Source organism: Mustela erminea, chromosome 1 (assembly GCF_009829155.1).
Source record: "Mustela erminea isolate mMusErm1 chromosome 1, mMusErm1.Pri, whole genome shotgun sequence".
NCBI lineage: Eukaryota > Metazoa > Chordata > Mammalia > Carnivora > Mustelidae > Mustela > Mustela erminea.
Window position 1 is genome coordinate 4,698,314 of NC_045614.1, and position 23,672 is coordinate 4,721,985.

Sequence of the window (23,672 nt, forward strand, 5' to 3'; positions counted from 1 at the left end):
CTAAAAAGATCTCTCAGACTAAGAAAAATAGTCTTGATGTTTTCTTAGCTCTCTGTTGTGAGTTTTCTTTAGGGAAGCAGCAAGGATACAAGGCACTGATCTGGCGGGGGTGACGTGGAAAGTGGGCTTGAGGGGGCTTTGGTTGACATTGGTGAAAACTCTCTGAAAATGGTAAAGCAGGGAGAAAGGACCTGCTCTTTGATCTCTTTGGGTCTCAGTTTTCTCTTCTGTAAACTGGGGATAAGAAGAGTAGCCGACCTCTTGGGCTCTTACAAGGATTACAGGACTTAACCACGGGAAGATCTTAGATGAGCATCCTAGTTAATGACCCCCAAATGCTGGGTGTTATTATGGCCACCGTGGTGGTTGTTATTGCACTGGGGAGGACAGACTCACCCAAATGTAACACCTCACCTCCACGGTGGATGTGCCCTGGGTGGGGGAGGGGAGCAGGGCAGACACTTACGTTGACCTGTCCTTGGCAAATATCTTCAGCCTCTTTCAGTGCAATGAGGACAAAGGCTGTGAGGGACACGTCCTTCTCCTTAGAATCCCGGAAGCCACCCTAGAATAGGAAGCAGGAAACAAGGATAGGGTCACCAGTGTGTTCCCATTTGGTGACCAATCCCCTTGCCGGGTGAGTAGGTCAAGGCGGAGCTGAACCTCTCCTCAGCGTCTCCTTAGGAGGCCACTCTCTTCAGTGTTCATTCACTCAGCCCATGTAACTGGTGCTGTGAATAAGATGGTGGGAAAGAACCAGACACTAGCCCAACCCTCATGGAGCTTTCCGTATGGTAGGGGAGACAGACATGAACCAACCAGTTCACCGAAAGATATATCATTACAGACTGATGAGTGCCGTGCAGGAGAAGTGGGTGTGGGAGTGAGAGTGGACAATGGGAGTGTGACTCAGTTGGGGAGATCAGGAAAGATGTTGCTGGGGGATGATGGAGTTAGCATGCCAGGCAGTGGGAACAGCATGTGCAAAGGCCCTGTGGCAGGAGAGAGCAAGGACCCCAGCAGTACAGATGGAGTATGGATAGGGGTAGGAGGACAGCTGTGAGACTGGACACCTGAAAGTTCAGGCTAAGGCAGTGACTCTCTAACTTATGCATGCATCAGCATCATGCAGGTGGGGTGGGGTAGGGTTTGTCGAAACTGATTCCTAGGCCGTCTCCCTAAAGTTTCCGATTCCATGCACCTAGGGTCCAGCCTGAGGCCATGCATTACTAACAAGTTTGCAGCAATGCTACTGCTGCTGGCAGAGTGAAGAGAGAAGGACTTTGGTTTTGCCCTGGACTCTGAAGGCCTCTGGTCTTTGCACTGGAAGAGCGACACTCCAGGCCAAGGGGCAGTGTTTTCTCCTATGTATCCTGGGACTTCCGGGCGCCCCTTCCCCAGCCTGCCCTGAACTCCTGCCTCTTACAATCATCTCTTGGTGAATCACTGGCCCATCCTCGTTGAAGATCCCGTCGGGCTTCTGCTTCTCCATGATCAGCCATTTGACTGCCCCACAGAGGACCTGGGAATCGATGGCGATGAGGTCGGTGGCCAAAGAGAAGACCTTGACCACGTAGGCCGTCAACCTGAAGGCAGGCACCGAGCGTGAGGCAGTCGCCTCCGGGATCCAGAGACTGCCATTTCAGCACACCAGTGAGCAGAGAGGGGCAGGGCCTGGCCGGGCTGGCCCCGCTTCTCCCTTCTAAGTGCAGACCCAGCCTAGCTGTGGGAGGCGCTTGATGACCGCAAGCCACGTGCCTCTACGCGCTGAAGCTCTAGAGCTGGGCACGGGGCTGTGTGGACGAGGCTCCCCGGGACCACACCAGGCCGCCCCGCTCTGTGGGGTATGAGGATGACTTGCCAGGTGCTGGACGCCCGGTCCTTGAAGGCCGCGAAGGCCGAGTTGCCTTGTCTGAAGGCCAGCTGCTGGGTGTACCCTGCAGGGAAGCGAGAAGAGTCAGCCTAGGAGCAGGGGCTGAGTGGGGGCGGTGCCCGGCATGGGTATGTCAGCAAGGGGAGGGACTTAGAGGACAGGGGATCCGAGAGGAAAGAGGGGGCTCAGCCAGGAGCAGGGAAGTCTGGGGGGGAGGCAGAGGTGAGGGCGCTGCGATCCGAGAGAAAATGAGGAGGAGGTTCTCAGGCGAGAGGGCTTCCGAGAGGAGAACGGTCTCAAGGGGCTTCAGGGAGAGAGGGAGCTCCCTAGGTCGCAGAGGGGCCCAGGGTCTCAGAGAGGGGAAAGGTCCACTGGGAGGTCTTTGAGAAGAAGGGGTCCAGATCGGAGAGGGGCTTCGAGGAGGGGCGGGGCCTCGATGGGGGGCCGGGTCTCAGGGAGGATACATCTTGGGAAGGGGGCTGAAGGGGGGGCGGGTCTCCAACGTGGGCTCACCCTTCTTCTTCTTCTTCTTTTTTTTTTTTTTAAAGATTTTTATTTATATATTTGACAGAGAGATCACAAGGAGGCAGAGAGACAGAGGGTGGGGGGAGCAGGCTCCCCGCTGAGCAGAGAGCCTGATGCGGGGGCTCCATCCCAGGACCGGGATCATGACCTGAGCTGAAGGCACAGGCTTAACCCACGGAGCCACCCAGGCGCCCCGCGGGCTCACCCTTCTTGATGATTTCCAAGGCGTCCTGCCGCTTCTCCAGGCCGAACTTCTCCCACTGCTCCGTCTGGTCCAGGTAATGCACCGCGATGACGGTGGGCGTCATGCCGATCATGTTTTGCTCCCCACAGCCCGACGGGGTCACGATGAGGTGCTGCAGACGGCTCCCATCGATGGCGTCCTCTGTCATCTGAGCCACCGGGGTCCCTGCAGCCGGGTGGGAGGACCGCGCTCGAGCACCAGGGGGCAGGGTGAGGAGGGTTAGGGCTGTGACCCGTGATCCCAGGCTCCAAACAGGCTTGTGCTTCATAGGAGAACTCTGGGCCCTGAGTCCTCTGGTTACACCAGTGGAAAACTAATTCCAGGAGCAATCGTGCTTCGTGCTGTTTGCCAAGCGCCGTTCTAGAGAACCTCTCTAGTATCTCATTTAATCCTCTCAAGGCCCCTTTGATAGAGGTACCGTTATTTACCTCTTTCGCAGATGAGGAAACCAAGCGTCTCTACCCCAAACCTCACTGCTTGCAAGATGCCTTTCCAGCGACTTCTTTTCCCTTCTTGCGAAACTCCTCCATCCCAGGCATTTAAGTTCCAAAATTTCCTGCCTTTGAACTATACTGTTTCTCATTTAAATTTCTTTATCTGCAAAAGCTGTTTGCTGAACTAAATACCGCCTGGGGTCTTCTACCAAACCCATCAAGGAGGTGGCCCGCTGTCCTAGTGGAAGCGGAGAGGGGAAGCATAGTCATAAATAGCCCCAGAATTAGGTGGGACTGTGTTCCCTTCTCCAGGGTTGTGCCCCCCGGGGTCAGGGCCAGTCAGTGGCGGCTCACCTTGCAGGAGGATCCTGGTCTCCAAATCTGTGTCTGGGACTTGGTCGCTGAGGTCTGCCGCACGGATTTCCACTTTCTGCTCTCCCCCTGCCGTGGAAGAGGTGAGAAGGATGCCACCGGCAGCTGTCTCCCCCCAGGCCACCACGCCCTCCGTCACCACCCGGGCCTCAAACCCTCTGCTGTGGCTGACTCACCTTTTCCTTTCTCTTCTGGATTCAGTGTGTGAACAGCCACAGTCTGGTTGACTCTGACTCCTTCCGGCTGAACCATGTTGGGATGGGAGATGGCGGGGAGAGGTCAGGTGAATAAAGGAACAGAGACAGAACTGGTCAGCAAAGACACTGTCCTTCTGGGGATTACTGGAGCACAGGCACAACGGAATCACCTGTCCTAGCTGTGTGACCGGGAGTCAATTCCTTAACTTCTCTGTGCTTGGCTTCCTCCCTTTGAAAGAGGAAGCAATGCAAACATCTTCTTCATATGGTCATCCTGGGAATTAATAACCTTGCTAACAAAGTAACAAACCCCTTTGAAAGCTTCCTCTGTGCTAAGGAGCTTTCTTTACTCTCTGGGGTTAACCTTTTACCTTTGCAACAAACCCCGTGGGTTGAGTACTGTTAGTACAACTCCCATCTCAGAGGTGGGAAACACAGAAAGGTGAAGTCACTGGTCCAATGTCACACAGCTGGTAGAAGAGAGCTGGGTTTTGAACAGGGAAGTCTGGTATTTTTGCGGGGGAGGGGATGGCAGGGGAGGTAGTCAGGCTAAATGACCCAAGAAAGTCTGTGTTTTTAACTCCGTGCCTTGCAAACGTCTCTAGAACTAAAGAATGTGCCTAAGGTACTCAGCACAATGTCTGGCATGCAATACGTGCTCAGTTAAAATAGGGGCTGTCTTAGTGTCAGAGTCCCAACGGATGCTTTCCTGTGTCTACAGAAAGACTTCCACAGTGGACTGTAGCTGTTAATGCCTTTCCCGAACACAGTCTCCTTTAGGCTGATATTAATGCCTGAATTTTCCTTTGGAGACTGAGTCTCTTCCAGTGGCAAGCTGGTAAATGTCTGACACCCAACTCCCCGGGAAGAAAAGATCCATCTTTTAGCTCTGCTAATTTCCGTGTCATAGCTGCCTTCCAGCTACCAGCACCCGAGTGTGCAGAATTGGGAAGTTGTGGGCACACTAGCTCTCGGGCGTTGGACCATGCATGCCCTAAGCACCCTCCTAGGTTTTCATCCCATCGGTGTCACACTGAACTGGGGCCCCAGGCCAGAGGGATAATAAGAAATGTGCCCATAGGGGGCGCCTGGCTGGCTCAGTTGGAAGAGCGAGTGACTCTTGATCTAGGGGTTGTGAGTTTCAGCCCAACAATGGGTGTAGAGACTACTAAAAAAAAAAAGGAAGAGAGAGAACTTTAAAAAAGTGCTCCTAGATTTATATTTTTATGTATGCTTTAATGGTTAATTATATTCCAGAACATTAAAGTAGTTGAAAAAAAAAAATGAGTTTAGGTGCCCCTGGCTGGCTGGGTGGGTAGGATGTATGACTCTTGATCTCAGGCTTGTAAGTTCGAGTCCCATGTTGGGTGTAGAGATCATTTAAAAATAAAATCTTAAAAAAAATATGAATTTGGGACACCTGGGTGGCTCAGTTGGTTGGACGACTGCCTTCGGCTCAGGTCATGATCCCGGAGTCCCGGGATCGAGTCCCACATCGGGCTCCCAGCTGCATGGGGAGTCTGCTTCTCCCTCTGACCTTCTCCTCGCTCATGCTCTCTCTCTCACTGTCTCTCTCTCAAATAAATAAAATCTTTAAAAAAAAATATGAATTTGGATCCATTAAAGTTGGGAAAGGAAAATTATAATAAATTCTGGTTTGGGTATAAATAAGACATTTCACTATAAAATAGCACTGTCAGTTTTAAAGCATTTGCTTTTCAGTGTTTCAGTATTTTTTCAACTACTTTAACATTTTGGGGGAAAATTAACCATTAATTTTAACCATTAAAAAAAGACACATAGGGCGCCTGGGTGGCTCAGTGGGTTAAGCCGCTGCCTTCGGCTCAGGTCATGATCTCAGGGTCCTGAGATCGAGTCCCGCATCGGGCTCTCTGCTCGGCAGGGAGCCTGCTTCCTCCTCTCTCTCTCTGCCTGCCTCTCTGCCTACTTGTGATCTCTCTGTGTCAAATAAATAAATAAATATTTAAAAAAAAAAAAAAAAAAAAAAGACACATATATGGGGGCCATATTTTCCCTTTAGATTTGGGAAAGCCAAATGTTGGTTGACTTGATACTATTAGATCCTCTCTGTTTAACACTTTGATCTTTTGTTTATCATTAATTTTTTGACATGAATTTTGATTCCTTACAACACTGTATTAAAATGTTGTCTCTCTTATTTATGATCTCACATTTTGTTTGAAAATATTAATAAAAGATGATAGGAGACTTTTATTTTTATTAACGACTTGATCTCCTATTATATTGGCGAATGTTTGTCACTGTAGGAAAGAGTAGAAATGTAAGTGTTAACATATATATTAAGGATAAAAACCATATGTTAAACTAGAAGTTCTTATGTTCTCACATTGTATGTTACTGCTTTCTAAAATTTGTTTTGTGTGGGACGCCTGGGTGGCTCAGTCAGTTAGACGTCTGCCTTCTGCTCAGGTCCTGATGCCAGAGTCCTGGAATCAACCCCTGCTTTGGTTGGTGGGGGGGGGGGGCTTCTCCTTCTCCCTCTGCCTGCCTCTCTGCCTACTTATGCTGTCAAATAAATATATAAAATCTTTTTAAAAATTTTGTGAAATATGTTTTCTCCAATTTTTAAGGTCAAAAGAAAACTCCTATATACTGAAATGTGTTAAAAATATCATAATCAAGGGGTGCCTGGGTGGCTCAGTCATTAAGCGTCTGCCTTCTGCTCAGGTCATGATCTCAGGGTCCTGGGATCGAGTCCTGCACCAGACTCCTTGCTTGGTGGGAAGCCTGCTTCTCCCTCTCCCATTTCCCCCTGCCTGTGTCCCCTCTGTGTGTGCCTCTCTCTGTCAAGTAAATAAATCTTTTTAAAAAATCATATTTGATATTAAATATCAAAAAATTAAAAATTTGATATTAAAATACATTTTCACTTAAAAATGTACCATTGGTTTTTATGACTAAGTTTTTTGGTGCGCCCTAAAAGTCCTCACTCACTGCCCCTAATCCCGGCCCAGCATCTAAACCTATAGGACTCCTAAATTTCCTAAGCTGGACACTGGACACTCTTAGTGTCTCAGAGTCTGGGTCTCCAACCTGGATTGACAGCAAAGGAGAGAGAGAAGATTCTCCTGAGGGACAAGGGGCAGCAGGGGCCCCAAGGACTCACCACGACCTTCAAGGTCTTCTTGACACCATCGCTGATTACATAGTTGTAGACGGCAGCCTTGACCTCCACCTCATGCAGGCCGAGCTTCAGAGGCACAATGATATAAGGCACGGCGACTGAGGACTTGGGTGGGATTTCTATAGTCTGAAGGTAGCGCTTCTTGGCGGTGGCCAGGCTGCAGAAGGCTGGATTGTAGAGCAGTTCCACCCTGACCTGGAGGGGGTGGGGGAGAGTGTCAGTCAAAGGCATGTGCCACAGACTCCCACCCCCAGCTCTCCATCATGCCTCTGCCGCCCCAGGGACCCACCTTGATTTTCATCGTTTCCTGGTAATTGTAGAGCACGGCTCGGATCTCCACCTGCTCGTTACGCACGACAGAGTAGGGTAGCCGCAGGTCAATGAAGAAGTCTTGCATCACCACGACCTCATAGGGGTCAGCCACGCAGATCCCTGCCCGGGAGAGGAGTGTCAAGGGAAGGAGGCAGACGGCCTCACAGTGCTATCCCTGCCTGCTGGAGCTGTGCCAAGTTCAGCCTGTGGTTGTAGAAGGCCACAGACTGAACAGCTTCAACGGTGATCCATTTCCCAGAGGTGGTGGCAGCTGGAAATTGCTGGGATGGGGCTGTTTCCATTTTCTTTTGTTCCCAGGTGTGTGCAGGTGGGAAGAACTCAAGTCTGTATCTGTGCTCTCCAAAGTGGTAGCCCAAGGTGGAGGTGGTCACTGGGCACTTGGATTGTGGCTAGCTCCAGTGGGAACTGGACTCCTACTTTTAGGTCATTTCACTTCATGCAGATCTAAACTTAACAACTGATGCCTCGTTGTGAATATATCACAACCCCCTGCATTGTACACTTTAAAAGGGTGACTTTTGTGGTAAGTGAATAATATCTCAATGTAGAAAATGATGCTTCATTTAGCGATTGGAAAACTTTTTTTAAAAAAAGATTTTATTTACTTACTTGACAGAGAGAGAGAGAACGCACAAGCAGGCAGAGAGAGGCAGGCAGAAGAGAAGGGAGAAGCACACTCCCCTGCTGAGCAGAGTGCCCGATGCGGGGCTCGATCCCAGGACCCTGGGATCATGACCCGAGCAGAAGGCAGAGGCTTAACCCACTGAGCCACCCAGGTGCCCCTGGAAAATTTTTTAACGTATGTTTGGGCCAGCTTGGATGGCCAATCTACCTTTTCAGCTGTACATTTTACAAATCCTAAAATAAGATCAAAGTAGGAACAGTGAAAGGCTAGGGGCACCTGGCCGGCTCAGTGAGGGAAGCATGTGACTGTTGATCTCGGGGCTGTGAGTTTGAGACCCATGTCAGGTGAAGAGACGGCTTAAAAGAAAAAGTAAAATCTTTAAAAAAGAAAGAAAGAAAGAAAGAAAGCACTGCCATTGAGATGCTCTGCAGGTATAAAATAAGTACTAGATTTCGAAGCCTTAGTACAAACAGTGGTAAAATGATCATTCATAATTTTGAGATGTTAATAGGTCGTTCTTAAGTATTAACAGATGTATCCTTGTAACATTATTATTAGTGTGACAGTGATTCATAGATGTTTACAAAATGAGAGAATGTTTACAAAGTGAAAGAATAAAAAATGTTGAAAGAATAAGATTTTGGATATATTTAGTTATGGAAAATATATAATAAAATGGATTTTAAAAAATATTTTATTTACTTATTTACTTGACAGAGATCACAAGTAGGCAGAGAGGCAGGCAGAGAGAGAGACTCCCCGCTGAGCAGAGATTCCCGATTCCGGGCTCGATCCCAGGACCCTGGGATCATGACCTGAGCCAAAGGCAGAAGCTTTAACCCACTGAGCCACCCAGGCACCCCTAAAATGGATATTTTTTCAAGTAGGCTCCATGCCCAGCGTGGGGCTTGAACTCATGACCCTGAGAACAAGAGTTGCACGCTCTGAGAACTGAGCCAGCCAGGTGCCCCTCGCCTACTCCTTTTCTATGGGACTACCAGAAAATTTAAAATTGCATAGCTTGCACTGTATTTCCGATGGACAGGGCCGATATACAGGAAGTGAAAATGATGCCAGAAACAATGGTTATTTGCATTGTCACGGTTACTGCATTAAATTCAAGCGAAAGGGAACGCCTGGGTGGCTCAGTGGGTTAAGTCACTGCCTCCCTCTCAGGTCGTGATCCCAGAGTCCTGGGATCAAGTCCCATTTCGGGCTTTCCCTGCTTTGCCGGGAGCCTGCTTCTGTCTCTCCCTCTGCTTGTGCTCTCTCTCTCTCTGTCAAATGACTAAATAAAATCTTTAAAAAAATGAAATAAATTCAAGCAAAGGGCTGATGCGAGCAACATTTACAAAAACATCATATTGAAAATACTGTTATGCTAAAAAAAACCAAACAAATAAAAATAATATTACACTAAGACATCTATTAAGATTTTTTGCCTTATTCTTCAGTGGTGAAAAAAAATTATCAGAGGCTTGAACGAAATTCTTATTTCCTAACCCTAACCCTGTTCATTGTCTTTGTGATGTCTGCTTTAATCATGGAGCTATTTACCATTTCTTATCTACTATTTGTTTTTACGTTTTTTTGAGTTTATTTTTTAGTCATCTCTACATCCAGCCTGGGGCTCGAACTTGCATCCCCAAGGTCAAGAGTGGCACGTTCCACCGACTGAGCCAGCCAGATGCCCCTGTTTCTACATTTTAAAAAAGATTTTATTTATTTATTTGGCAGAGAGAGATCACAAGTAGGCAGAGAGGCAGGCAGAGAGAGAGAGAGGGAAGCAGGATCCCTGCCGAGCAGAAAGCCCGATGCGGGACTCGATCTCAGGACCCTGAGATCATGATCTGAGCTGAAGGCAGCGGCTTACCCCACTGAACCAACCAGGCGGCCTGTTTCTACATTTTTAAACTCAAATTTAATTTACTATGGTGTGTGAAACAGCAGCTTTTGCACCATAAATAGGAGGTTCCCTCGAGGAAAGCAAAAATGGTTTTGTTGGATACTGGTTAGCTCGCGCACAAAGTCGCACTGGCTCCCCTCTCCTTGCCGATCAAAGTTGTTGAACGAGAGCAGGAGAGATGAAGGCATGCTTGGCCCAGACTGAACGCTCCCCTTTGAACAAGATGGAAGGACCGAAAGAGAACCAAAAGAGGAACGACTTCTGACACACTGTCCGTGTTACTTTTAAGGCAGTGAGACAACTTCTTTAGGTGATACCGGTACGGCGGCTACGTATTGTTACAGGTTGGTCCAAACCCCCAGAAGGTACAACACCGAAGGGGAGCACTAAGCTATTTATTGGCTACAGTTAATAATAATGTACCCAGGACCACCTGCGGGGCTCAGTCGGTGCGTCCGACTCTTGATTTCGGCTCCGGTCATGATCTCAGGGTCACACACACTCTCTCTCTCTCAAATAAATAAATCTTAAACAACAACAAAAATAATGTATCCGTATGGCCCCATCAGTTGTAGCAGATGTAGCACTCTAATGCAAATAGAGGTTAAAAATGGGAGTTGGGAGAAGTGGTGGGGTGTGTGTCAACTATCTGCTTTTTGCTCAATTGTTTCTGTACACTTAAAACTGTCTTTTTAAAAATCTATTTATTAAAAAAATAAAGATGACTGACTTCTGGTGCATGATTTGTGGGATTTGAGGAAGCATCCCTGTGTGTCCGAAAAGCATTTACCCTTTGGCCTTCAAAATATGTTTGGCTCCAAAAATAACCCACACACATCGGATCTCTGTAATATGACAGGCACCATTATAAGGGTTTCCTGTGTATTAACTCATAGAGTCATCCCAATAACACAGTGAGTAGGTACTATTTCTATTGTGCCCGTTTTATGGATGAGCACAGAGAGGTTGAGTAACTCGACTCAGGCCACGCAGCTCTCTACAGGAAGACCTGGGATTTGAGCCCAGGCATTTAAGCTTGGGAAGCTCCCTGCTTATAACCTTGACTCTTGAATTCATAGGAGCTCAGGAGTCTGGAATTTCCAGGTTTTGTTGGTTACAATGCTACCATATTTACTCCGAAGCTCTAAGATGGGGTTTCTGGAAGGTTCATCCCCCAGTGGTCTTTGGCAAGTCACCTTCCTTCCCTGGCTTCATATCCTCATTTGTAGGCAAACACTAGTACTACGCACATAGGGTGGTTGTGAGCATTGACAGAGCTAATGTGTGGAGAGTTAAAATTGTGCCTGCGGAGACAGTGACATCAAGAAGGTGTCACAAGGACACAGAGAGCGGAATCCAAAAACCATAGGGCCCTGTAGGATTCTGCACCACATCCCGTCCAGCGGACATTGGGCAACTTCTGGGGGACATTTTGGGGACATGTCACAATGGGGGGGCAGTTTGTGCTAGTGGAATCTAGCGGGTAGAAGCTGTGAATCCTGTTCAACATCCTACAACACCCAGGGCAGGGCCCCACCACAGAGAACCATTCAGCTTGGAACCAGACCAGTGGCTCTACATGCAACAGACACCCCCCCCACCACCAAGGGACCACATTAAAGTGCAGGTTCTGAGTCAGCAGGTCAGGAGTGGGGTCCGTGATTCTGAATTTCTAACAGACACCCAGGTAAAGCACCTTTGCCAGATGGCTAGTGGTTCAGGAAACGTGCTTTTAGGACAAGGATCTAAACTGTGGCTTTTGGAGCACCTAAGGGGGCTGAGTCGGTTGAGGGTCTGCCTTTGGCTCAAGGTCATGATCTCAGGGTCCTGCATCAGGCGACCTGCTCAGTGGGGAGTCTGCCTCTCCCTCTTCCCCTCTCCCTGCTCTTCTTCCTCTTGCCTCAAACTCCAGTACGGCTTGGTGCAGCCCTGGCTTCTATTTAAAATGTAGATATTTTGTTCACCATGAATTTTTTTTTATATGAAAAAAAAATGATTGCATGAAAATATTACTTATCTGGGCATCCGAGTTTTGGGGAGCACACTTAAAATTGGCGCTTAAAGTTAGTGCACCCCTCTCCTTGCCCTGCTCAAGACCGTCAGGGCGGCAGCCCTGGGACAGCCAGGTTTCCTAATCCGACCACCGATGTTCCAATCACGCATTTCATTCTGCTTCCTCTTCTGTGTTTTCTTAATCGCTCTACCCACCGTCCTATCGACATCACCCCTCAAGGGTGTTTGTGGTTGCAAATTATTCTGTGTGATACTGCAGTGGTGGATATACGTCCTTATAACTTTGTCCAAAACCTATATAGATTGAACCCTAACATCAGCCATGAACTTAGGGTGACGCTGATGTGCCCGTGTTAAAAATACACCGTGCAGGGGTGGGATGCTGGGTATGCGGGGAGGTGGCATAGGGGTGTGTGTGGGATCTTTGTACCTTCCCCTCAATTTTCCCATGAACCTAAAACCCGCTCTCAAAGTAAAGTCTATCTACAAAAAGCACTGGGCTATGTCACCCACAGAGTAGGATCTGACCCTCCTCTAGCCACCAAGAAATGGAGATCTCTCTGGATGGGATGAGGAAATGCCCAGTGGCCTCGGAGTCCCCGCCTCCCGAGGATGGGACCCCACCACCTTCTCTCACCTTTGCTCTTCGACAAGCTCACAGCCAGAATCTCCCAAGTGGTGATGGAATCTTTCAAAAACACATTCATGGTCTTCGTGGAGATTCTGGATGGGGAGGGAGACGTGGGAGCCTTAGAAGACAGGTGTCCGGGGTGTGGGAGAGAGCAAGGATCGAGGGGTCCCCAGGGAAGAGGTGGAGGGGCTCGTGGCTGGACAAAGGTAAGTAGCCTGACTCTCAATTTTTCTAGGCTGGGTTGTGGGGTTGCACAGCGACTCCAGAAAAGTGGGGGGTTGGGGCGCATGCAAATGAAGTGGATCCAGTCTGGGATGCTGTAGGAACTGGTCTGGGGGGCGGGTTGAAGGGGGGGTATCTCGGCCTTACCCATTTTTCTCAGGTTCATCGAGATTCTCTACGGTCCACAGCCAGCTCTCAGGGAACTGGCTTCGGGAAATGATCTCCTCTTCCGGGATAATGTCCTCATCCGTGTCACCTGGGAGGCAGGGGGTGGGGGTGGGGAGGGGAGCGAGGGGTTTAGAACAGACCCATCTCTCCACTGTCCTAACAGCAGAACTCACCCATGGCCGCGCGATGGCTTTGGAGGAGGGAGCCCAGGTGTGTTTAAATTTGTGACTCTTCCCTCCATAAAAACACTATTAAAAATTACATTTTACAGGGCGCCTGGGTGGCTCAGTGGGTTAAGCCGCTGCCTTCGGCTCAGGTCATGATCTCAGGGTCCTGGGATCGAGCCCCGCATCGGGCTCTCTGCTCAGCAGGGAGCCTGCGTCCCTTGCTCTCTCTCTGCCTGCCTCTCTGCCTACTTGTGATCTCTCTCTGTCAAATAAAAAAATAATATCTTTAAAAAAATAAAAAAAAAATAAAGGGTCAAATTCCCAAAAAATTTTAAAAAAATTACATTTTACAATTGTATCGGTATGAAGGCAAAAATAATCCAGGCTGGTTATATGATGTACCCCTCCCCCAATTTTCATAGGCTTGAAAGCACACGCTTGAGCCTCTCTCTCTAAGCCCGGTAGCTCCCAGGCCCCGTGCCTGCCACATCTGATGGTGACGGTCCTGAAGAGAAAACGGCAGACTCCACAGATGCCCCAGACCTGATGGTGAGGGGGTGTGGAGGGGGTGACCTTTTCAAGCCTGGCTGACACCATCAGCAAGTAGATGGGGTGGGGCTGGCCGAGGGTCCAACTCTGTCTGGACTTTCTTTAAAACATGATGGGCAGACTGTAATTCGGCTCTGGGTCTGCGAAATAAAATAGGTGAAGCCCGCTGATACCTCAGTCCACCCATGTTCTGGAATAACATCAAAGTGCCTTTGGGGTATGGACACGTGAACAACTCTGTCTCACCCCCAATTGGCTAAAAAGAAAAAAAAAATGTGCACGATGTTAAGGAATGAAAACACCCAAGCGTGCATAAGCCCGATGCTGGTAGATGGGATATTTTTTGTCTAATTTTCCTCTTTGAGCAAGGACTTCTGTAGCTCACTGGAGTAGAAGGCAGTGAGCCTGGGTTAGTATATTTCACACAGATTGAAGGGAGAGGCCTCTGTTCACGTGCGTTGGAAATCTGTGGTTCTTTTTTAGCGGCGTTGGTGGAGGGAGTGCTAGCCTTCCAGCTAAAAGAATTTAGAAATATCTGCCCACTTTGGCAATGTCTGCCTTTAAGAAGTGATTGCCTATAAAGAGCAAAAAAATTAATAAAAATATAAGTGTGCACAAAAAAAAATACGTGTTCCCACATAAGGAGTCCCCTCCCTGCTGTCATTCAGGCTAAGTAAAAATTGATTTGGGGAATATTTCCCTTGGCTTGAATTTTGCCACGATCTGATAGCAAAAAGAAGTTTCAAAAGCAACTGTAAGCAAACAAAGGGAACTTTACAGTGAAGCAACCCAGCACACACGGCCTTAGCCAAGTGATCAAGGGTCGCATCACCAACAATGGGACAAAATCAAGGTCATAAGGCCCCGGATACGATGCATTAACAAGGCCACAATGTCTCTTTTGTGACAGAGCTGTCGAAAATGCAAAAGCTGAACGTGATTATGAGGAAACACTGAGCCAACCCAAACTGAGGGATGGGCCCCCAAAACAGTTGGACATGAGAGTCGCTGCACGATGGACTCTCTGACAGGGGCTGGGCAGATCTAAGGATGCTAAGGAGACCCCCACCAGCAAATAGGACGTCCGAATCTGGACCAGATCCTGTTCTTGTAAAGGACACAAACCCAAACCAGACCAGACCAAAGCGACGTGATTGGGGCTAGAAGGTTTGGTGGTGACGAGTCCACGTTAATGTCCTAATTCTGGTGTCTGTGCTGGGTTTTCTGGGAGAATATCTCTGCTTCTAGGAAATCCACACTGAGCTAGTTGGGGGTGGTGGGTCCTCACACAGTTCAGGGGGAAGAAAAGGTTTTTAGGCCTGTTTTCCCTTTTTCTGTTGGAGACTATTGAAAGAAAGAAAAAAAAAAGGGTTAGTTTTGCTTTGATCAGGCAGCGTACTGCTGTGAAATTTCCCCTTCTTCTTCAGTTTTTAAGCAAAGGTATGCTCTTTACAGGACTTTTCATCCGGTAGTTAATAAGGTAAGTTCCCTCTATCTTAAGAGCCGCTCACATGGGCCTTTCTTGGAGCCCAGTTTGAAGGACACAATTTCTGGTCCCCCATGAAAGCAGTGGGATGGGGCGCCTGGGTGGCTCAGTGGGTTAAGCCGCTGCCTTCGGCTCAGGTCATGACCTCAGGGTCCTGGGATCAAGCCCTGAATCAGGCTCTCTGCTCAGCACGGAGCCTGCTTCCCCCTCTCTCTCTGCCTGCCTCTCTGCCTCCTTGTGATCTCTGTCAAATAAATAAATAAATAAATCTTTAAAAAAAGAAAACAGTGGGATGTACAAAAGAAGGCTTCCAAGGACCAGGTAAAATGATTACCAGGGCAGCGAATGCTCTGCATAAAATGGTTAAAAAGAACAATCCGGAAAGGCTGGGAGGAGCTGGGAATTTGTCAAGGTGACCCTCACAAAAGGTCCTGTGCTGCTCGCCGACCGCTGTCCCTGGGTTCAGTTTCGCCAGCGCCTGTCCCAGCAGAGAGATTTTTCCCCCAGTCAAGACCCATTTTTAAAAAGCATTTTTGAAAAGGAGGGATCAGGCCTCAGGGGGCTCAAAGCCTCTCAGCAAAGGGCAGTTAGACCACGCCAGACCCCTCGGCTGCTGTGGCCTGCTTTAAGTGGGGTTATTGCAAGAGAAATCTCTCTCCGCTTTGCTTAGGATTTATTCGGCCTGAGATGTAAACCTTCAAGTGGGTACACATTTGGTCTTACCCAGAACTGAATGAATGAATGAATGAATGAATGAATGAAAATGAAGCCACAAAGGTTGTTAGGCATTGAGTTAGCACCTCTTTGGAAAGCACCATAAATTAGTTTTCTTTGGTAAATGCAAGCTGAAAACCCATCTCAGACAGACGCTTCCTCTCCCCTCTGAAGGGGCCTCCTCCCTCAGACAGGCCCCCTCCCAGCTCAGACACGCCTCCTCCCTCAGACAGGCCCCTCCCTTCTCTGGCTTCCCGCGTCCAATCTCGGCCGCACCCCCCCCCCCGCCCCCCCGCAGCCAGACTCACTCCTGGCCAGTCCCAGCGGGTCGTCGTGGCTGTAGTTGAGCCGCAGCTGGGTGATGTAGTTGCAGCAGTCCAGGAAGGCCTTCACGCAGCGCTCCTGCTCCTCGTGGGCGATGAACTGCGCCCTCCGCTCGCAGGGGTACTTCATGATGTTGTCCCGCATGCCTTGCGTGCAGCACATGCGCACGTCCTTCGGGTACTGGCCGGCTGTCGGGGCGCAGAGCCCGCGTCACGCCCGCAGCCCCGGCCTCGGAGCCGGAGGCCCTCGGGACAGACGGCAGGGAGGCCGCCCCCACGGCCAGGCCCCTTGGCGGTCCCCCCCCATCCCCCGGCCTGCACAAGGCTCGGGGGCGGCCAGGGCTCCCACCTTTGTCTAGCCTCTTCTCCATGAGCTGGACGGAGCGGCGGCGCCGGACGGCTGGCTTGGGGCACTCGAGAGCTGCGGGGCAGGTGGACACCAACGGGATGGGTCAAGGACTGGTCGGGAGCCCTCCAGGCGCTCCTCCCTCAGACAGGCCCTCTCAGTAGCCACGGGGGAGGGGAGCTGTTGCTCCCAGGCGACAGAGGAGGAAACCGAGGCTCGGAAAGCCGGGACTGGCTACGTGGTGGCCGAGGCCGGACTGGAACCCGGGCCCCCCACCCCAGCACCCAGCCCTCCAGCGCGCTCAGCCTGAGGGCAGCGGCGCCGCCCCCTCCCTGGCGCTCACAGGTCCTCTGGGCCGTCTGCAGCTCTTTGTTGGTCTTGAGGGCCAGCCCCGCGTCCGAGAAGACCCCGGCGTAGTCCTGCCCGCTGCCCGCCGTGCAGCCGATGTCCGCCTTCTCCACCACGTTCCAGATCTGCGGGGGCCGGAAGCGGTCGCGTGCGGGCCTCCAGCCCCCCGGGGCCCACGCGCCCGCCCTTCCCTTGGTTCTCCCCCCAGACCCCTCTCAGAGCCGCGAGCCAGCCGGTGGCCACGAGCACCCCCAGCGTGGACCCGACCGACCGCACTCCCACTGCACCCGCCGTGTCCGCTCCTTCCAGCGCAGGCCTGACAGCGCTTCCTGTGCTCTCCCCTCCCCGCAAATGCCACCGCAACCCCACGCCACCCCTTTGCCTCTGCTGCCTTCCACCCAGCCATCGGGGGTGGGGGGCAGGGGCGCACCTTGCTCTGAGTCAGCTTGTTCTTCTTGTTCAACACGAACACCCCCTTGTCCACCGCCACGAGCCCCACTCGGGCCCCCGGGTCACCCTCGATCTTGAGCATCATCTGCTGTCCAGGCAGATACGGCCTTTCGCCCTTCCTAACACCTTTCACCACCAGCTGCGGGGAGCAGGAGGGGCAGGAGACAGGGGTCAGCGCTGCCGGGCGTCTTCTCCGTCAGTCCGGGGGCAGCAGTTGGCAGGAGAGGAAGGGGAGGAAGGGGGAGCCAGAGGGACCCAAGGCTGAAGGCCAGGAGAGAGAGTGTGGGAGCAAGAGAGGCCCTGGGGCTGAAACAGAGCAGGGCCCCCGGGAGCAGGGGTTGGCGGGGAGGAGGGGCTGGGCAAGGTCACAGGCAGAGAAGGCTCTGACCCTGGTGGAGAGCCTGCTGGGAAGGCTGGAGAGAGGTGGAAACCGAGGAAGCACCGGCACGTGGGGGGTCCCAAGATGGGTGAAGGGGGAGCCTTGGGAAGCTTACCGTGCCCATACAGGAGTCCTTGACGTCCACCCACACGGAGTCGGCCACCACCTCCCTCTTGCCGTTGCTGCCGGTGACTGTGTAATAAGCCACCAGGCGGAAGGAAGGAATGAATTGCGGAGTGATTTTCAGAGACATGACGACCGGGTCCTGGCCAGGTGTCCGCTTCTGGCGGCCCACAGTCAAAATCTTCCCTTTGTTCATGATCTGGGAGGGGCAGGTCGGTATAAAGATCAGCAAGGTGGGGGGGCGGATGGGGCGACCTGGGATTGGGGGTTCTGGAGAAGCGGCGGGGAGGGGGGTGCCTGGGATCCTAGCAAGCCACAGACCAGGTAGGTGTAGTAGGTGATGGACTGCTCCTGGCTGGGGTCCACTCGCAGGTAGAAATTGACAGTGAGAGTCTCCCCAGCCTTGAGCTCCGAGCGAGGCACAGAGAGATGCAGGTAGTTTTTGAAGTTGCCCATGGCGTTGTAGGGCTGCACTTTCATTTGCCTGGTGGCCTGTCGAAACTCTGGGATACCCTCCTTCTTCGTGCGTACCTGGGCAAGGAAAGAAGGATGAATACTGGCCTCCCAAAGATGTCCATGTCCTAAGTCCTGGGACCTGCAAATCTGGTGCTTTCTGTGGCAAGAGGAACTTTGCCAACGGAATTAAATAAAGGATCAGAGGATGGGAGATTGTTTTAGATGATCTAGGTGGGTTGAATATAATCACAGTGATCCTTCTAAGATAGCTGAGCAGCCAGAAGGACCCCTCTATGAGAATGAACACATCTCGGTGTGAGTGCAAATATCCTTAAAGGAATGGCATGATTCCCTTATGCAAATAAAAGGGCCCTCCTCTGCCGTTGGCAGGATGGCTGGGGGCAGAGGGCAGGGACCCTCTGTGCCCGGCTCTCTGCAATGGGGCCCCAGGCGGGCGAGGACTCACGGTGATGGTCAGGGGCTCTTTGCTCTTGGGTGTGTTCATGGTCAGCATGGCCACACCATCATTCCGCGTCGAGGTCAGGTCTTGGTCTTTGGACTCTTGATCTTTATAGGGACTCTTGATCTCCACGGGGATGCCGTGGGCTGGGGAGCCATCAGGGTTTGTCACGAACACCTGTGGGGGCAGGTGGAGGGCACAGAAGTGGACCCAGAGGTGGGGCCAGTGCCAGGAGCCGGGTTGGGGGGTTACAGGTCCACCCTGGGTCTCACCATGAAGTCAAAGGGCATGGATGGTTTGAAGAACTTGGGTGTCTTGGTGAAGTGGATCTGGTAGGGGGAGGTCACGATGGGGAGCCCGCTGTACTCCGCCTCCACCATGTCGCTGCCTGAGGGGGCCAGCCATGAGGGCAGGCTCCTGGGCCACCCCTCCAGACTGGACCCCGCCTTCCTACCGGGCCTCCCACCTCAGACTAGGCCTCCTTCTCAGACGGAATCCCACCTTCATTCTGAGTTTCCCTCCTCAGACTGGGCCACCTCTTTCAGACTGGATTCCCCCCTCATTCTGGGCCCCCCTCCAACGGGGCCTCCCCCCTCAGCTGGGCCTCTGCCCTCAGACCAGGTCTCACCTGAGTCCAAGACAACAGTGACCGAAATGTACAAGGACATCCCCACCAAGGCTTCTTGTCGGGAGGGTTCCACCCCGTTTAGGAGGACATTTCGGCTCAGCTTGGCCTCCCCAGTGCCATCGTTGATCTGGGGAGGGGAGAGGAGTCTCAGAGAGGGGGAGGGGCGAGGCTGGGGGAGGGCGGGCGTTCAGAGCGGAGACAGCGCGGAGGAGCAGAGCACCTTAATGCGACTGAGGGACTGGGCCAGAGAAATCCTGTGGTCACCGTCCTGGACCCCAAAGATGACGAAGGCTACTCCATCCACATTCTTCCCGTACAAGAACCTGAGAGGCAAGAGAGTCTCAGATGCTCCTCTCCCGAAAGGCATGCTCAGCGCCCACTCGCTCCTCCCGCAGCGCCCCTGCACGCTCACTTGGTTCTCACCTCACCTATCCCTCCCCCTGGCCTCATTCCCAGACCCTCACCTGGCTGTGATGGTGACCGTCACGCCATTTTGGTTATCGATATAGTAGAATTTCTCTTCAGGCTCCAGGTGAACCTCAAAACTGGGCAGCACTGGGGGAAGAGACATACCAGTAGGGCACCAGCGCTGGGGCCTGGGGTCTGGCGCTGCGGGGACCCCCCACCCAGACACCCTCCTCCTCTTACCGTATTCCTTCACCTCGAACTCAGTAGAGAAGACTTGCTGCGGGGCATCTTCGTAGTGGACCTGGATCTTCCACTGCCCCATGCTGTGGGGAAGACAGGGCGGTGAGCCCCACATGCCCCCACGCCCTCCCTTGGGAAAGGGAACCCCCTCCAGGACTGCCTGACATACTTGACCAACTCCGGGATGTTCCAAGACTTTGACAAGATGCCAGCCTGGTTTAGAGAAGACAAGAAGTCCCGCTTGATGGGAACACCGTCTGGGGTCTGCGGAGACAGGGAGGGTGTGTCTCTTCAGAGATCAGGCTTAGCCCTCAGGCTCTCCTCTCCCTCTCTGTGTCTGACCACTCTCTGTGTGTCATGACTTCTGCTTTTGAACATGGACTTGGGTCAGTCAGCCTGGATTCAAATCTCCGCGCTGTCATTTGTGAGCTGTGTGACCTTGGGCAAGTTACTTAACTTCTCTGTGCTCAATGTGCCCACGGAGAAAAAGGAGATAAATAGAGCCCCTACTTCACTGGCTTGGGACGTGGTTAAAGTAAGCAGGAGTTCACAGTCATCAGGGTCTGTCTGGAGACTAACAAGAACCAGCATTTATCACCTCCTTCCTGTGGGAATCTGGGCCACAAAGAATTGCCTGCGTTTGACTCTTTGACCCACACGGATAGCAATTCCACGTGGTTCGACCAAGTCCACGTTATTTCATTTGTTGCCAATAATTAAATGTCAGGAGACATCCTGTGGGCAGCTGGCTCTCTGGCTCCTCCTGGAGATGGGGATAATTGTGGAGAATGGATTCCTGTTGGTTTGGGGTGACTGGGACTGGGACTGGACCGAGGCTGTGCCCTTAGAAGTGTGTGTTCACCGGTTCCTACAAATTCCACTGACTCCCAAATCAGCTCATGGCTGTCAGAACCTGGTCCCTGTTCCCTTTGCATGATTTCTCCCTGTAAATTTTATTAAGTTAGTATATGCCAAGCACTGTGCTGGGTTCAGGAGATAAGGTCCTGAATGAACAGATTAAAAAAAAAAAAATCCCTTCCCGTGTGGAATTTAGGTTCCGTGGAGGTTGGGGGGGGGCAATTAGCAAATGAATAAATCCAATTGCTAGGATGCCGAGAGGAGATGACAATAAGGGAGAAGAGTCAAGTGTGTGTAGGTGGAGGGGGAGGGAGGTTGCAACTTTACAGGATGCTCAAGGAGGCTTCTCTGTAAAACTGGGACATTGGTGACATTTGAGCAAAGACTTGAAGGACGCGAGGGGCAAGCAGTGTGGGTATTTGGAGGAAGAGGGTTTTCTGGGTACAGGGGAACAGCCTGTGCAAAGGACCTGAGGCAGGTCCTGCATGGCAGTTGGAGATACAGCAAGGAGGCCCATGTGGCTGAAGCCGAGTGAGTAAGGGGAAGAGACAGGAAGGGGACAGGGCAGGTCGCGCAGGGCTTTGGGGACCGCAGGAGGCCTTACAGTTTTAACCCGGGGGAGGTGGGAACACCTGGAGGGCTCTGGGTAGAGGAGGGCGGGACCTGAGTTGGATGCTCGCGGGCGCCCTCTGGCTGCAGGAGGCGGAATGAGCTACATAGGTTTTATCCGTGTCACCCCAATCTTCTGATGAGAAGACTGAGGCCCAGGAAGGGGTTCAGCGACCCGGGGTTTATCTGGAGCCAGAATCCACGTGGTATCCCTGGATCTCTGCCCCGTCTCCAGTGTTCTTTCTGTGTTTGTGCCTCTAACACATTTCTCTGTCTTTAGGTCTCGTCAGGTGTGCCTTTTCTGGAGTCTCTCTCTTGGTCTCTCCTTGAGTTTTTTCTCGGGGCGTCTGTGGGGCCCTGGCTGGCTCGTACCTGGATGTCGATGATAACACTCCGACCCACCGGCAGCAGGTTGTTGTCCACGGTGAAGATCCGATAGTGGACTGGGAGGGGGTGGAAGAGAGAGGGGGCGCTGGGTGAGGCCCTGCCCCTGCCCACAGCCCGGGCCCCGCCCTCTCCAGCCGCTGCCCCTCCCATTACCCGTGGAGCCGGGGGTGTAGATGGTCTTGTCTGTCTGGATGAAGAGATACCCGCTCTGAGGGCTGACCAGCACCACCTTTTCCACCACGGTGGCCCCAAAGGCCGCCTGGACAGTCACAAAACTTTTTCCCTTCTCTGATATTAAATCCTTGTTGTTGGGGATCTAGGGGTGGACCAGAGAGGGACATTAGGGCTCTGATTCTGGGCCCCTGGCCCACATCCAGCCACCAGGCCTTTGGTGGGGCCCACAGCTGCCCCACCCACCAATAGCCCCTGCGCAGCCCTCCTGCTCTCCCTGGTGTGCCCAGGCTGCGAGAGGAGGGCCACTCGGAGAGGGAGCATGGGCTAGAGAGGCCATAGGGGTCAGAGAAGGGGGACCCAGACAGGGGGCTCAGGATAGGAGGGGCTAATTGAAGGAGGAGTCTCCGGAGTGGGCTCCAAAGTGGGAAGGGCTCAAAAAGGGAAGGGGGTGGACATCAGCCTGTGCACCCACCGTGATGGTGACCGCGCTCAGGTAGTCATTGGCGCTGTTCAGCTCGGTTTTCTCGTTGAACAGCACTTGCTTCTTGGCTGGGAAGTCGTGGACTGTGACCGTGACTGCAATTTTCTCTTTCCAGTCGTGGGCCTCCAGCAGCACAGTCTCGTCGCTCCCCAGCCGCAGGATGTTGGGGGTGATCATGGAGAACCTGCCGGAGCGGGCGCAGGCAGCAGATGCTATTCTACAGACCTGGCATCCCAATCCTCACCCACACATCGTGAAACTCCCAAGGTCTACGCAGTCAGATCTCGAGGCCTCTGAATCACGACTGCGACAGAATCACTGAACACCACAGCACATGCACCCAAACCCGCAGACTCCTGGTTTGAGAAACGCACACCCCCTCATTACAACTCTGAATCCCACAAACACCCAGCTCTTGAACTCGAGCTCATAGGAAACCCGAATTCATCAACAGCCCAACCCACTGACCCCTCTTTCCCCAGGCACCCAAGTGCACCCCGAATTCTCCCGAGACCTGACCCCACAAACACCCACTCCCAACTTCAGAAGTGACCATGTTTGGGGAGGGGTTGTGACTACTCACAGGGGATCCCCCAGCACCAAGGGGAAGCTGGTCAGCAGCAGCAGCAGACTGGGGCCCAAGGCAGGCCCCATGGTGCCCAGGGACGAGGAGGGACAGAGGGACTGACGGATGGAGGGAGAGGCTTGGGAGGAAATGAGCAGAGGCGGCGAGAGGGGGCCTTTTATCCGGGTCCTGCCTTCCCCCACCCCCACCGTAGCCCAGCCCACAGCTCCGGTGGCCTCCCCCTCCCTGGGGCTGCCCCAGATTTCTCAATACCGTTTCCTAAGCTTTTCAGTCCCTGGGGCCGGTGTGTCCTGGGGTAACTAACCCAAGGGCATGTCCTCCTACAGCGCAAACACACCTTCCCTTTGCCATGGCCTCCCTCAGGGTCAAGGACAGCTGGTGAAACTTCTCTCATTGTACGTACGTAGTAGTAGAGGAATACCGAGGACCAGAGAGTCCCCCACCCCAGATATCGGGGCCCGATCCCCAGTCCACTTCTGGCCATGCATTTATTAACCAAACCCTTCCTACCAGTCCATCTCTACGCTGGTAGCGAAAGCCCTTCCTCCATGCTTGGATAAGGCTGGGGGGGGTGGGGGACAGAGTCCAGCCCAGACACTCTGTGCCCCACTCTTCTTCCCAGTGGAGAAGAACCCTGGTGCTTGGAAGGTCAGGGAAGGTTTCTGAGAGGAGAGGATATGTCAGCTGGGCTTTGCAGTATGTGCAGAAGTTTGCTATGCAGGGGAGCATGCTTTTTAGGGCAAGGGGAGCCTGGAACTCTCATCACCTACCCTCGTCAGGTGACAGACATG

General features: G+C 52.3%; 1 protein-coding gene across 1 annotated transcript in view; it reads right to left on the bottom strand.

Moving 5' to 3' along the window:
- C3 (complement C3) overlaps window positions 1-23,033 on the bottom strand; it is a 32,749-nt gene extending 9,716 nt beyond the window's left edge. Inside the window, exons 1-27 of the mRNA XM_032308284.1 lie at window positions 22,879-23,033; window positions 22,287-22,479; window positions 21,794-21,956; window positions 21,626-21,696; window positions 19,956-20,050; window positions 19,787-19,869; window positions 19,603-19,693; window positions 19,359-19,461; window positions 19,139-19,265; window positions 18,783-18,898; window positions 18,517-18,687; window positions 17,916-18,125; window positions 17,587-17,793; window positions 17,073-17,231; window positions 16,638-16,767; window positions 16,298-16,369; window positions 15,934-16,137; window positions 12,689-12,797; window positions 12,326-12,411; window positions 7,101-7,243; window positions 6,794-7,006; window positions 3,625-3,691; window positions 3,431-3,517; window positions 2,604-2,807; window positions 1,862-1,937; window positions 1,427-1,586; window positions 467-565 (exon numbers count right to left, since the gene is read on the bottom strand). Coding sequence (XP_032164175.1) covers window positions 467-565; window positions 1,427-1,586; window positions 1,862-1,937; window positions 2,604-2,807; window positions 3,431-3,517; window positions 3,625-3,691; window positions 6,794-7,006; window positions 7,101-7,243; window positions 12,326-12,411; window positions 12,689-12,797; window positions 15,934-16,137; window positions 16,298-16,369; window positions 16,638-16,767; window positions 17,073-17,231; window positions 17,587-17,793; window positions 17,916-18,125; window positions 18,517-18,687; window positions 18,783-18,898; window positions 19,139-19,265; window positions 19,359-19,461; window positions 19,603-19,693; window positions 19,787-19,869; window positions 19,956-20,050; window positions 21,626-21,696; window positions 21,794-21,956; window positions 22,287-22,479; window positions 22,879-22,949 — 3,510 coding nt within the window. The 5' untranslated portion in view covers window positions 22,950-23,033. The remainder of the gene's footprint in view (window positions 1-466; window positions 566-1,426; window positions 1,587-1,861; window positions 1,938-2,603; window positions 2,808-3,430; window positions 3,518-3,624; window positions 3,692-6,793; window positions 7,007-7,100; window positions 7,244-12,325; window positions 12,412-12,688; window positions 12,798-15,933; window positions 16,138-16,297; window positions 16,370-16,637; window positions 16,768-17,072; window positions 17,232-17,586; window positions 17,794-17,915; window positions 18,126-18,516; window positions 18,688-18,782; window positions 18,899-19,138; window positions 19,266-19,358; window positions 19,462-19,602; window positions 19,694-19,786; window positions 19,870-19,955; window positions 20,051-21,625; window positions 21,697-21,793; window positions 21,957-22,286; window positions 22,480-22,878) is intronic.
- Between the last annotated feature and the right edge of the window lie 639 nt (window positions 23,034-23,672).